Source organism: Cyanistes caeruleus, unplaced genomic scaffold (genome assembly GCF_971803275.1).
Source record: "Cyanistes caeruleus unplaced genomic scaffold, bCyaCae1.hap1.1 HAP1_SUPER_30, whole genome shotgun sequence".
NCBI lineage: Eukaryota > Metazoa > Chordata > Aves > Passeriformes > Paridae > Cyanistes > Cyanistes caeruleus.
The window spans coordinates 3219411-3233518 of record NW_028256295.1 but is presented as its reverse complement, the minus strand read 5'-3'; the positions used below and the strand labels follow the sequence as shown (position 1 = coordinate 3233518).

The 14108-nt window shown below is 49.0% G+C and overlaps 4 protein-coding genes across 4 annotated transcripts in view; 3 read left to right on the top strand and 1 right to left on the bottom strand.

Moving 5' to 3' along the window:
- Window positions 1–14108, bottom strand: part of LOC111922621 (uncharacterized) — an 813543-nt gene that overhangs the window by 151718 nt on the left and 647717 nt on the right. The gene's annotated exons all lie outside the window — the stretch shown is intronic.
- The window catches only part of LOC111945726 (uncharacterized), a 555958-nt gene that overhangs the window by 310360 nt on the left and 231490 nt on the right, over window positions 1–14108 (top strand). Inside the window, exon 9 of the mRNA XM_086874769.1 lies at window positions 6485–7041. Within this exon, the coding sequence (XP_086730895.1) occupies window positions 6485–7041 (557 nt within the window). The remainder of the gene's footprint in view (window positions 1–6484; window positions 7042–14108) is intronic.
- LOC147645315 (uncharacterized) lies at window positions 760–2853 on the top strand. Its single transcript, XM_086874741.1, has one exon. The coding sequence runs from the start codon at window positions 760–762 to the stop codon at window positions 2851–2853; it is 2094 nt and encodes a 697-aa protein (XP_086730867.1).
- Window positions 3013–4937, top strand: LOC147645314 (uncharacterized). The gene has a single exon (XM_086874808.1). It carries the CDS (start codon window positions 3027–3029, stop codon window positions 4884–4886), a length of 1860 nt encoding a protein of 619 aa, XP_086730934.1. The 5' UTR covers window positions 3013–3026; the 3' UTR covers window positions 4887–4937.

Genomic DNA, 14108 nt, shown 5'->3' with positions numbered 1-14108 from the left:
GCAGGTTGTTGTGCAGTCTGTATCAGGGGAAGGACGTTTCGCTTCAGCCGCCCCTAGCCTGCCACGCTGGTGAGCAGTGTCTAGAAAGCAAGGGAGGCGACTCGAATTTCTCGCAAACTGCACACGCCCAGGTGAAAAGCACCCCTACACTCATTTGAGGGCTCTGTCTTCAAAATTTTACACGGGATCTTTGAGTACAAAAGGTGGGACTTACTGGTTTTTTATATGCTGACTGCTTGGTGTAGCGGAGAGTCTGAATTTTAACATAAAGGTGTGCCTCCCAAGCAGATTTGGTCTCTCCACCCACGGCAGGGGGGAACGCAGCGTTGGCTGCGTCTGATGTAGTGTAACTGAGTTTTACCTCCCTGTAGTGGTTCTGTGTACTGTTATGTGTTTTTGATTAATTTTGACTGCTTGGTGTAGCGGAGAGTCTGAATTTTAACATAAAGGTGTGCCTCCCAAGCAGATTTGGTCTCTCCACCCACGGCAGGGGGGAACGCAGCGTTGGCTGCGTCTGATGTAGTGTGAGTTTTACGTCCCTGTAGTGGTTCTGTGTACTGTTATGTGTTTTTGATGAATTTTGACTGCTTGGTGTAGTAAAGAGACAACTTGAATTTTAACATAAAGGGGTGCCTCCCAAGCAGATTTTGTCTCTTCATCCATACAGGGACGCGAAGGGTGACGTGGCAAAGGCTGCGTCTGTGCGTAACTTAAGTCTTACCTCCCTGTAGTGGTACTGAACCCTTCACACACACTAACATGAGTAAACACTCTGAAAACTCTAGTATAAAAGATAAAGCTGCATTCATTGCTTTGTTAGCAAAACACAATGCTAAGCCCTCCCCAGCTGGGGAAGAATGGGCTCAAAATAATTGGTACAACCTAGAAAATGTAACTGATAGAATTTGCTCCCTGCAACATGAGGCAAAATTCAAATTTGGCCGTAATAAAACCATAATTTGTTCTGTATTGGGAGCTTGCCTTACGTCAGCTGTAGAGGCTCGCACGAGACGAAGGCAGGAAGAAAATGCAATTATTGAATCCCTACAAAATTTAGTTGAAAGTTTGCAAAATGAAAATAATTTGTTACGAACTGCTCTGAGTGAGGAGTGTGCCAAAAATTCACAGTGTGCTGATTCCTTTAAGGAGTCGCTGGAAAAAGAAACTCCTCAGATAAATCACAAATATTCTCAAGCAGAATTACATTTGGTAAAAAATTGTGGTGAAAACTGTTGCTCCCAAATAAGACCTTTGATTAAAACAGAATATAACTATATCAATGATGAAGATCTTGATCCACATATAGCCACTAAAGAAATCCCATACACTGCTACTGAATTGGCTAAGTTAAAAAAGGAGTATGGGCGTCTCCCTCACGAGTCAGAGACAGAATACGTATTCCGAGTGTCTCTCACAGGGGGAGATCAAATTCGATTATCTGAACAAGAAGCAAGTGGTTACTGGGGACATGGTGTTTTCTTAACAACAGGAGATAACCGCAACCCATGGTCCCTAACACAGCGAGCTGCATATTGGGCAGGGGGACTTAACCCCCTGGAAAGGGGAGATCCTGTAGCTCTAACCGGCTCCCCAGACCAAATTCTCAAAAACATGCATAAGGCAGCTTGTCTACAACTGATTTATGAAAGAAAATTAATTGTTGGTTATGAATCACCAATTTTGTTACCTGTGAAAGCTGAAATTATGACCCCTTTAATTTGTGGTCTTCCAGAATCACTGAAACCTACAGCAATTCTCCTCCAAACAACCACAGATGATATCCTTGTGGGAGGAGATGAAAAAGAAGTAATAAAAAATAAAGATGCTGAAAAGAGGTACACTACCTGGGAAAAGGAATTGTTGGTAGATAATCCAGCTCTCATAGAAGGAGAAAAAATTACACAACAACAACCAATTGCATTAAAAGGCCCTTTTGAAATTACTAAGACAGCCACTACTGGGACTCTCCACCCTGACGGGGTGGCCCAGAGGGCCACAGTGAGAAAGTGGTATGCCCGGATTGAACATGACTCTAACATCTTCTCAATAACAGAAGGAGCTGTAAAAAATCAGGTGATACAAAAAACTGAGAGCTTAAGTAGCAGCCATGACAAACCTGACTTGATAATTAAAGAAACCCCTCCCAACATAAAAACAGAAAAGGGTAGGCTGATTTCTAGCCTACAGTATTGGTGGAACTTGGGGGTGAAGAAAGGGGTACCGAAGGGTTTAATGGTTAACCTGCCGCTTAAAAAATTAAGTGAATTGGTCTCTCAGTGGCAGGATTCCAGCCCCATTGTACCAAGCGCTCCACCTCACCCTCAACTGATTCTGGGCAGTGGGCCAAAGCAACACCACTCACAGGTTCTGGACAGTGAGCAAAAACAATCAGCAAACTCTTGGTTCCCTGATACCTCTGCCAAACGAGAGGGAGAGGTGTGGAGGTGTGGGGCAGTAGCCCTCCACCTTTCCTCTGCTGAACAAATTGTTATTGAGGAAGAAAGCAGCACTCAGGCTGCAGAGCTGATAGCTGTTTGGAGTGTTTTCCAACATGAGGTACAGAATACCTCTCCTGTCTGTATCTACACTAACTCCTCTGCTATGTTCAAGGGATATACTGAGTGGCTTCCTTTTTGGCAACAAAAGGACTGGGAAGTAAACAGAATTTCAGTATGGCAGAAGGAAAAGTGGCAAGAAATTCTACGCTTTCTGCTGGTAAGAGTGGGGATTATATCTTGGTTAGTCCAAACTGAAACTTTTAAAAGAACTACAGGAGAATATTCATGGGTAACCTCCGATGCCCTGGGGATAGAGCATTGGATAAACACCCACTGCATAATTCCATCATTTTAATCTCCTGCCCCTATGTGGCAGACTCTGTTTTGTTTATTTTCTACAGAAGAACACCGAGGGACATGAAGATCAGATAAACCATGAACTTATAGATTTAAAATAAATGCTGTAACAAAGCCTATATTTAGTGTAATAATCACATACCATGGTGTGAATACCCCTTTTTGTGCTAAATGACAAAGCTAATATTTTCCCTTTCTTTTCTGTTAACTCAAGGTGATGACGTTTCAATACGCTGCAGACTGAGTACCGGATCCCATACTGAGCCTGTACACAGTCAAGTTGCCGGATCTCGTGGCCAGGTTATATCTTGTGAAACTCGGAATCAAGATTGTTGGCTGAATTTAACGGCTGTACAATTGTCCTCCAAAGTCGTGTGTGGTAAAAACAATACCAAATATTGGGGAGAGCTTAATATTCAGGTTGTACTACCTACCACACAACCACCAATTAGATTGACTCCAAAAATTTCTGAAATTGGACCCTATATAATCAGGAAAACTGGCCAACAACAAATGCTATTTAATCCAGCATGGTCTATCAAACAAGTTAAATTACTAATGCAAAACAATGTCTCAGAGTTTCAGCCAGCTTGTTCACCTTTTTTGCAAACTTCCTTTGAGGGGTGGACAACCTGGTTGCGAAAGCGAAATCCTTTTCACAAACGGATGACAAGAGATATAACCGGTGTCGTGGGATCAGGACTAGGAATTTTGAATAGTATTGATTCAGAAGTATTGATGAATAAATTGGCTGTTGCAACTAAAGATTTGACCAAAATACAACAACCACTGAGGTCATCTTTAACTGCTTTGGGAACCCAACAGTGGTTGCTATCAAACATATTACCAAATTGGGAAAGGGTAAATGTAGATGATCACAAATTAATAATTGATGCACTCAGTGCTACCCAAAACAATGTTTCTCTGGCTCTTAGCTGTATTCAAGCCCAGTTGTGGATGCAGTCAGTTGCTGCATCAATTATCAGAGAGGGTGAAGAAGGCACCTTTCCCACTGAGATTCGGAAAATAGTCTGGGACAATGCCAATGATTTTGAAAAAGAATTTCAATCTTGGTGGAATTTGGTAAATTTTACCTACGATCCCATCACAAACACAGCCACAGCTTTTGTGTTGACAATACGTAATGCTTCAGTACATTCAATCTTTCCTATCATTGCATTGGGGCTGAATCATGACGGAGCTGTTCTCTATCCTTTAGAGCATAGGGAATGGGCCCGTCAGATTGGTGGGAAATGGCAAACTGTTGGTTTGGAAAATTGTATTGTCCGGGAACAACAAGGGTTTATCTGTGAAAGTAATGCAATCAAAGCTCAAGACATTTGTTTAGACACAGAACAGAATATCTGTCATTTTGAAATCCATCCTAATGACACTTCTGAAACAGTGCTTGTGTATGTAGGCAATGGATGTGTATGCTTGAGAACTGCTTGTGATAGTATGCTTGTAGAAAACATAGTAGTGGATACTAAGAATCATTCAAATTTTTGTGTATGCAATTTTACTGAGATTATAGGTTGTGACTTTTCTTATTTAGCTCCAGTTACTTCATATTATCTTTTGCAGTATAATTACACTTTGATTCATCGTTTAGTGCCTGCTCCGATTGGAATGAACTTTACTCTGGTAAGGCAATTGTTGCTTCACCAGGATTTAATCGAAATTTTGGAAAAGATCAAAAAGGATGGACAAAAGACCTTAGTTACGGTTCACCACAATGTGAAAGGAATACATCGTGTTCTCGAAAGAGTAAGGAAAGATGCTGAACACAAGTGGTGGGACACTCTTTTTGGGTGGTCACCAACTGCTACAGGTGTTTTGAACAAATTGTGTCATCCCATCATCGTCCTCTTGATTTTAGTTTTACTTGGTTTTGTTCTATCAGCAATTTTGTACATCCTGAATTGGAGAATGATGAAGCGGTTGACACAATTGACTGCCATAATGGATGCACACAATATGATTGGTACTTTACATGTTGCTGATACCCCTAAGGTTATCGATACTCGATGAATTATGCAGGCACTACAATAAATAATTTGACATTGTGACTAGGAGGTTATCATGGTGTATTTTAGAATATAATTTATTGTTTGTTTTAAGATAAATCAATATATTGATTTTCTTATTGTTTTTGTTTTCTCTTTTTCCTTTTTCTGTCCCTTATCTTTTCCCTACTACCTGTCTCTGTTTTTTCTGGGATATACTACCAACTGTAACGAGTCCTGAAGACTTCAGAGAAGAATTCTGCAGCAGCACTACAACATCGTTCAGAAAGACCTCGACGATTGTGAGCCACGGGGTGGTGTAAGAGACGGTCCGAAGATTCCCTCATCTGTCTCACAACCGTCTCAAGGACAGAGACTGAGACCCTGAATATCACAAGGGACTTGGTTTGGGGGTTTGGGCCTAGCTGAGATGGATGTTTGCTCAGTGATTGTTTGCAGGTGGTTGCACGGTACACTGCCCTCGTTCCTGCTGGTGAGCAGAGGCTTGGTAACCTGCGTAACGGGTTTTCCACGACTCATGGCTCTCATTCCTGCTGGTGAGCAGATGTTTGTGCGTGGTACCCGGTGCAATGGGTTTTCCACAACACCTTGTCCCTGTTCCTGCTGGTGAGCAAAGACTTGCAAGACATGGATCGCTCTGTACCCTACACCTGCTCCCTGCGCAATGGAATTTCATCACAATGATCATCAATCTCATCTGGCTTTGGCCCTGCGCCCCTCGCTTTGCAAAAGACTATAAAATTATACCCCAAACTTACCTTCCTTTGAGATCTCCCCAACGGACAGAAGACTCTGCGTCGTTGGACGGCTGAGTGGACTTCGACGTTGGTAGCTATAATCCCCTTACTCTCTTTTCCTTATGCTTTGCTTTCTCTTTTCTTTCCCTCTATCGCATATTAGTGCTGATGAGCACTCAATAAACTGTGTTTTCTTGTTTAAGTCCTTGGTTTGCTGATAATCTTTTGTACTCTAAGACCGGCTAAAAGAACCACATCACGAATCCCACCTTGCGGATCGTGACAACTTCTAGAGAGGGACTTGGACAGAGGGACCTTCAAACTCAGGATGCTCATTCCTTGTTCTCTCCCGAACCAGGATTTCCCCATCCCAAACCTTGGCTGGATGGATGAGAAGGCTGCAAGGAAGAGGAAGATGCCCCAGGAATCCCAGGCAGGTGAGGAGGAAGTCACTGCCCCTTTCCCCCTCTCTCCTGCGTCCTGCTGGGGACACATTGGAGGGATCTCCTTCCCCTTCCCTCTGGCACGGAGGCAAATCCCATCCTCTCCTTGTCCTTCCTCCCCCAGACAAGGAGCTAAGAATGGAGACCAGGGAGGACAAATCCCTGCGGCACAACCTCGTGGACAAGGCCGTTCTGAGCAGCTCTACAGTTCAGGAATCCAACAGGGAGAAAAATCCCCAGAGATCCCACAGGAGGAGGGGCTCCAAACCCATCCCAGGGTGCTCTGAGGAGGAAAGACCCACCCTGTGCCGGGAAGACGGCCGGAGGTCCAGCCAGGGCTCTGAGCTGGTGGTCCATGAGCAGCTTCGGGATGGGGAGAAGCCCTACAAGTGCTTGGAGTGTGGGAAGAGCTTCAGCCAGAGCAACAGCCTGATCTGCCACCAGATGATCCACACTGGGGAATGGGCCTACGAGTGTGGGGAATGTGGGAAGGGCTTCAGCTGTAGCTCCCACCTCATCATCCACCAGCGCATCCACACTGGGGAGAGGCCCTATGAGTGTCCCCAGTGTGGGAAGAGGTTTCAGACCAGCTCCACTCTCCTCGTGCACCAGCGGATTCACACGGATGAGAGGCCCTTCCGCTGCCCTGACTGCGGGGAGGGCTTCAAGTACAACTCCACCCTCACCATTCACCGGCGCATCCACACTGGGGAGAGGCCCTATGAGTGTGGGGAATGTGGGAAGAGGTTTCAGGCCAGCTCCACTCTGCTAAGGCACCAGCGGATTCACACGGATAAGAGGCCTTTCCACTGCTCTGATTGTGGGGAGGGCTTCAAGCAAAACTCCACCCTCGTCAGGCATCGGCGCATCCACACTGGGGAGAGGCTTTATGAGTGTGGGGAATGTGGGAAGAGCTTCAGCCACAGATCCAACCTCATTACCCACAAACGTATCCACACTGGGGAGAGGCCCTATGAGTGTCCCCAGTGTGGGAAGTGCTTCACCCAGAGCTCTCACTTGACCAGACACCAACGGAGGCACCAGTAAGGGAAGCCCTGCCAGTGCCCCAAGTGCAGGAAGAGCTTTCTCCACAGCTCCAGCTTCATCCCCCCTTGGAGAACCCACATTGGGAATAGACCTGGTGATCCGTGTTCCCTGGGATCCATGCTGGGAAGACACCCGTCCCTCTTCCTGCCCATGGCAATGACATGATGAGAGATCAAAGAACATGAGGGTCTGGCCATGGCCCTGTCATTATATTCAATCCCATCTCAGGTCATTGCCAGGGGCGGGAAAAGGACTCCCTCTCTCACCAGAGGAGAAGAGTGTCCTTTCCTGGCAGGAGGAAATATGTGGCCAGGAAGAGCCAATCAGTCGCATTTTAGTTTTCCCTATGAATAGTTTGTCTTATCCCTTCTGTTATTCACATTGTTTCTGTTCCCGTTTGTTCCTTATCTTGTTGCTGTTCCAAATAAATTGTTCTTATCCCTGCCTGGGATCTTTGCCTTTTGTGCTTTCCATGGGAGGTGGGAGGGAAGCGAGCGGCAGCGCGGTTTCAGCGGGAGCAGGAAATTGGGGAATGCCATTCCTGAAGCCCAGCCCGTGGAAACGAAGCATCCCAGCTGGTGCCAGGCCTGGTTGCCATGGCAGCAGCCTTGGGAGCGGGTCCCTGGCTGGGGGCTGCGGGAACCTCTTCCCTCTGGTGCCCAGGGACAGGAGTGGAGGGAGCGGCTGGAGCTGAGGCGGGCAGGTTTAGGCTGGATGTGAGGAAAAGGTTTTTCCCGCGAGGCTGCTGGGGCACTGAACAGGCTCCCCAGGGAAGGCTCCCAGCTCCAGGGCTGGCTGAGCTCCAGCAGCGTTTGGCCAGCGCTGCCAGGCCCAGGCTGGGATTGTTGGGGTGTCCTGTGCAGGGCCAGCAGTTGGACTGGAGGATCCCCATGGCTCCCTCCCAACTCAGCCAATTCTGTGGCTCTGGGATCCCATGAGCCTGGGGATGGGACTGCAAATGGTTGCCATGGCAACGGGCTCTGGCTCCAGGCCTGAGCTGGTGTCCATGGCAACCACCCCTGGCATGGGGTCCCCATGGAGCTGCCAAGGGACTGATCATAGCAACAGGTCCTGTGATGGTTGTCATGTAAATAGCATAGCAACAGGGGACTGGTTATGGTTACCATGGAAACAGACCATAACAATGGGGCAGATGTTGCCATGGGAACAGACCACAGCAGGGAGACAGCTCTGGCCAGGAGCAGCTCCTGAGCACAGCCCAGCAGGGCTGGGGCCCTGCCAGGGCAGCTCAGGGACACAGAGAGCAGGCCCAGACAGAGCTGCCAGGGGCTCAGCACTGGCAGGGGCTGTGGGATGTGCCAGAGGTGGCTGTGTCCCAGCAGCTCCTCTGTGGCTGTGTCCTGGAGCCCCAGAGCAGCTATGATGTCAGAAAGGGGCTCTGTGACAGCACCGAGTGGGTTGTGTGTGGTCACAGATGGGGCTGTGACATCACAGAGTTTGTTGTGTGACCTCACTGAGCAGCTATGGCATCATAGAGGGGACTGTGTGACATCACATAGATGGCTGTGACATCATGACATGGCTTTATGACATCCTAGACCTGGTTGTGAGGTCAAAGTATGTGCTGTGACATTACAGGGTATCTGTATGACGTTACAGAGATGGTTGTGTGACATCACTGATGGGTTATGACATCACAGAGCTGGCTGTGACATCATAAAGGATGGTGTGAGGCCATTGAGCAGACAGTGCCATCATCGAGGGTGGCTCTGTGACATCACAGAACAGACTGTGACATCACAGGTTGAATTTTTGACATCACAGTCTTCTGTGACATCACAGTACAGTTGTGTGACAACACATGATAACATCCCAGAGTTGGCTCACTTAACAGAGCTCAAACTTAACAGGACTTCAGTTATACCTTAACCTTAAATGAAACCTCAAATGTCACAATTTAGCAAAACATTTTGCTAATTATAATACAGCATTTACTGTGTTTAACCTAACTCACAACCTATGACTTATCAAATTAGCAGAGGAATAATACTAAACAGTATTTAAATTAGCTCATAATTTATATTAATCCTAACAATGGAGCAAAAGAAGAACACTAGGCAGCATTGAACTTAGCTTATACCTTGTGACTTACCCTCACTCACAGGCCTGACTGACTCAGATCTCCAAGGCACTCCAGCCCCTCCCAGAGCAGCATTTCTGCCACATTTGCCAGGGCACAGCACTGGTGTGTGCACACAGACACAAAGAGGCAGTGCAAGGCAGCTGTGAGAAATTCCCCTGCAGGGCAGGGAAATGCTCCCTGCCGATGCTTTGGCATCTCCCCAGCGGGCCAAGGGCTGAGCCTGGAGGAGTGGGGGGATCGGCCCAGGCTCCGTCCTTGTTCGGGGATGCCCCGAGTGCAGCAAACGGGAGAGTTCCCGGCTCACAGAGGCCCCACTCCGAGGGAGGTGGCTGGCCCAGGAGAGCTGCAAGGGGCTCCTTTTGGAGCGCTGTTTGTAGGGCCCCAAGAGAGGGGCTTCAGGCACAGCAATGTTTCATCCTGGCCGCACTTGGCATCAACAGCTTTCTTTGCAAGGCTGAGAACAGGGATGTTGTGCCACGGAGGGAACAGAAACAGTTCCCAGGGCTGCTCCTGAAGCAAGCAGGAGCTGCTTGGGCAGCAGCAGTGCCTGGGAGCAGACAGTGTTTCTGATGAGCTGCAGAGGAGCTGAGCCCAGGGGCTGTTGGCCAAGGCCCAGGCCCAAGGAGCATTTCTCAGCTGGCAGGGCGGCCTGAGAAGGGGAGGGGGGAATGCACCAGCACAGGGCCCCATGGAACCAAGGGACATCTGTGACACTGTGGGGCACCATGAAATAAACAAAGCATTGTGACACTGTGAGACCTCATGGAACCAGTGAGACCATTGTGGTCCCCACAGAACCAAGAGAACCATTGGGATCCTGTGGGGCCTCGTGAAACCAAGAGGCCTTTGTGACACTGCAGGGCTGCATGGAACCAAAGGTCCAGGGTGACACTGTGGAGCCAGAGGAGACCTTTGTGACACTGCAAACCACCAAGGTCCATTGTGACATTTCAGGCCTCATGGAACAGAGGAGTCACGTGACATTGAGGGGCCTGTGGGACCACAGAGACCATTGTGACACTGCAAGGCCTCATGGAATCGCTGGGACCATTGTGACACTGCAGGGCCTGATGGATCCTGAGGCCATTGTGACACTGTGGAACTCCATGGAATCAAGAGTCCACTGTGACACTGCAGGTCTTCTTATAATCAATGCTCCACTATGACACTGCAGGATCCCATGGAATCACAGCACCATTATGACACTCCAGGGCCCCATGGAAGTAAGGGTCCATTGTGACTCCATGGAGATTCATAAAATCAAGGGAACACAGAACAGGTCTGGCTGCTTTGGCCTCCCAGGGGCCTCCTGACTGGTCCAACTGACCTTGACATGTTGAGGGTCTCTTCTCATCTGCTATTAAAACACTAAATTCACTAAGGTACTGTGAATTCCTTCCTACAGGAAAAAACTGTCCTGCTTCTCCAAGCATCCATGGCCAAAATTTTGATTCCACCTCCAACATTCCAATGACTGCTATATCCAAAGACTGCTCCCAGACAAAATCTGCCATTACTGACAAACTGGGCTGGCCTTGGCCTCCTGATGTCCAGCTCTCACTTGCTTTCCAAACCCTGTGCCTCTTTCCTTCCTATGGAAAAGCATTGTCCTTCTCAGCCAGGTGCCCATGACCAAAATAGGGATTCCACCTCCAGCTTTGCCTGTTGTGAGAGACTGGAGGAGAGACTGTTGTGAGAGACTGGAGGAGATTGTTGGCTGGAAACATTTTGTGTTTCAAAGGGGAGGAAGGGTCAGGTCCAGCCTTGTCCTGCCCTGTAACCCCAGCACTGCACTGCCCTGGAACCCAAATCCCCCCAGAGCCTCTATCCCAGCCCTGCAGTGTCTGCCAGTCCCTGGCACACCAAAGGCAATGCTCCTCACCCACCTCTGGAGCCCCCAGACCAGCTCCTGAGTGACCAAATATGGATGCTAAATCTGAACCAGAGTGCCTGTAGTTATTACAGGCCACATAGCTCTCAGGCCTGATTGAAGGCTAGCCTGAGAAATTAATGAGAAGTAATTAAAACAATTCTCAGAGATACTAAACAGCCTTGCAGGTGTTGTTTTGCAGCTTGTTGTTTCTCCTTGCAGGAGAGAGTCGGGGGGGCAAAGTGCCCCTGACCAATGATGGTGATGTAGTACTTTGTTAACCAATAAGAGTTTCTTTTCTGTACTTTCCACGTATCTGTCTATAAGACAGAGCAGAAGCAATAAACTAAGGATTTCTCCTGTTGTGACTCCCTTGAGAGTCCATTGTCGTTCTTTAAAGCCGTTCCCAATCGGAACGACATCTGGTGACCCCGACGTGATGTGAACCGACCCCTGAGGTCCGGTAACCCGACATAAACTGCAGCCGACCCCCGAGGTCAGAAAGCGACCGACGTGATCTGCTAATCCCCTGAGGGTAAGCAGCAAGCGGGAAAAAGCCAGCCCTTCCCCCTAGAGGGGTAAGTGGAATTCTCCCGGGCTTTCCAAGAAGAAGCTGGTTCTGGAAACCAACGGGATAGTGGAACCTGCCGGTGAGTGAGTTTGGAACGGCTCGTCTTGGCGAAGCAGAGCTCAAAATTCCCGGGTCTGAGCCGTTAGCGTCTGCATAATTGCATTCGCGGAGCCGCCAAGATAAAGTCCTCATAATGAAGGACTGTACTTCAGCTGATGAACAGCTTGCCTACTTTGCATGGCAGGATGCCCTGCCCCGCATGGGACTCAGTGTTTCTGAAGATGCCATGCATGCTTTATTTCAGTGGGTGAAAGAGCAAGGTTTTGTTATAACTATGGACAATGCCTTTGATCTCGAACTTTGGCTGTCGATAGAGAACCATTTATGGTCAGAATTCATTAACGGAGATATCAGCGTGTGTAGCCTAGCAGCTACCTGGGGAGTGCTTTTTAAAGCGCTGAAACGGAGCCAGTCTGAGGACAGTGAAACCGGGAGGAGAAACTTTGATGCCGAAAGTTCCTCCGTTGTACAAGATAAGGGACCGAGAGATGAAACCGTGGATGAGCTGCATAGTGCTCTTTTAGCTCTGCCCAGACCCTCGGAGGACTTTAGCGGCGAGCGAGAGCAATCTGCGGCCCAGAGATCTCCCTCTCCAGAGAGGTTTGAGCGGCCGCCATCCGCGGAGCTCGGCACGCGAGCTTTGCCAACGGGAAAGCGGCAGGAAAGCAGAGACTGCCCGCCTCCGCCTGTGCCACCCGCAAAGCCTCCGCCGGCGCCAAAAGTGCCACCGCCGGCCGCCGCAGAACCTGCTTTCTCCAGCGCCTCCGCGCTGTCCGAGCTTCTTCCTTCTGTGCCGCAAACAGAAACGCAGACATCCCCGCTGCGGCCCGTCAGCGCGGCGGGGGAGAGAGAGAGAGTCAGCGCTCAACTCCCCCGCGCCCGGCGCGCGGGCCGCCGCCGCCGAGGAGTCCAGGCGCGGATCCAGAGCGCGGCGGGCCGCTGCCGCCGCCGAGGCGGGGGGAGGGGAAACAGCAACCGCGTTCCCCCTGCGCCTGCCCGCCGCCACCAGCCGTGGTCCGGCCGGCCGCTGGCCGACCGAGGGCGGAAGAGCGGCGGGGAGAGGGGAGGCAGCGGCCTCGCCTTCCCCCTGCGCCTGCCCGCCGCCGCCGGCCGCGAGAACCCCAAAAAACCCGAACTCAAGCCCAAATCTGGGGCCGGGGCCAGGCCCGTGGCAGGCATTGCCCCCCCTGCGCGTCCAAAGCACCCGCGAGAAAGCGCGGGGGGGGCCGGCGAACCTCGCTCGCCCCGTGCGTGCGCGGGAGGCGCTAGCCCTGCGCCCACTGCGCTCCCCCCACGCTCCAGCAGGGAGGCGCGGGAGAGAGAGAGAGAGCGCTTGCCGTGCTGCGCTCCCGATCTGAACTCTAGCAGCGGCCCCCCTGCACCCATAAAAGTGGCGGGGGGAAAGAAAGACAACGGCGGGCCACTCCACCGGGACCTTCTGCACCAACCCAAAGAAATACCTTGACAAAGTCTGTCAACTCCAGCGGCCTGAGCCGTGCCAGCGTCCTGCAGTCCCTGCGGGACCCAAATTTACTCACTCAGTTTGTATCTTTTAAGTTTTGTGTTTACAGAACTGACAAGTTTTGTGTTTACGAAACTGACAACCAGCCACGAAGAGATAGTAACTTCAAATTCCCTAAACCTTCCTGAAATTCATGAACTACTGTTCAAACCCGATGAACAACAACAGCAACCATGTAAACTTTATAAATCCCTCAAAAATCCCTCAATTGTATTTGGAAAAAAAAAAAAAAAAAAAAAAAAAAAAGCGGGATAAGAAGAGGGGATCAAAGCAGCATAAATTGCATATAAATTGCATTGTGCATTGTTTTTATCACTTTGGTGTTCTTTCAAACTACTCTATTGACATGTTAGACTGTCAATTCGAACAGACTAACAATGTTGTATATAGTTTTGTATAGTGTGTGTATTAATTCACTGAATTAGAAATATTAGACTCAACCATCAAGTCCTTGCAAAGAGAACAAATCCTAAATACCAAAACATAAACCAAAATTCTAAATTAATTCTAGATCAGCATCCATTCAAAGTTCTAGCAAAAAACTTCTTGAGCTGTGTTCGTTCTTTATTCTACAAGGGCCCAGTAAAATATAGAACAAACACTGCTTTTTTATTTAACAGAAAAGGGTGAGTTATGGATGCTAAATCTGAACCACAGTGCCTGTACAATTGCAGGCCGCATGGCTCCTCAGGCTGCCTGAGAAAATAGCCTGGGAAAAATATGAGAAAGAATTAAAACAATTCTCAGAGATACTAAACAGCCTTGCAGGTGTTGTTTTGCAGCCTGTTGTTTCTCCTTGCAGGAGACAGTCAAGGGGGGCAAAGTGCCCCTGACCAATGATAGTGATGTAATACTTTGCTAACCAATAAGAG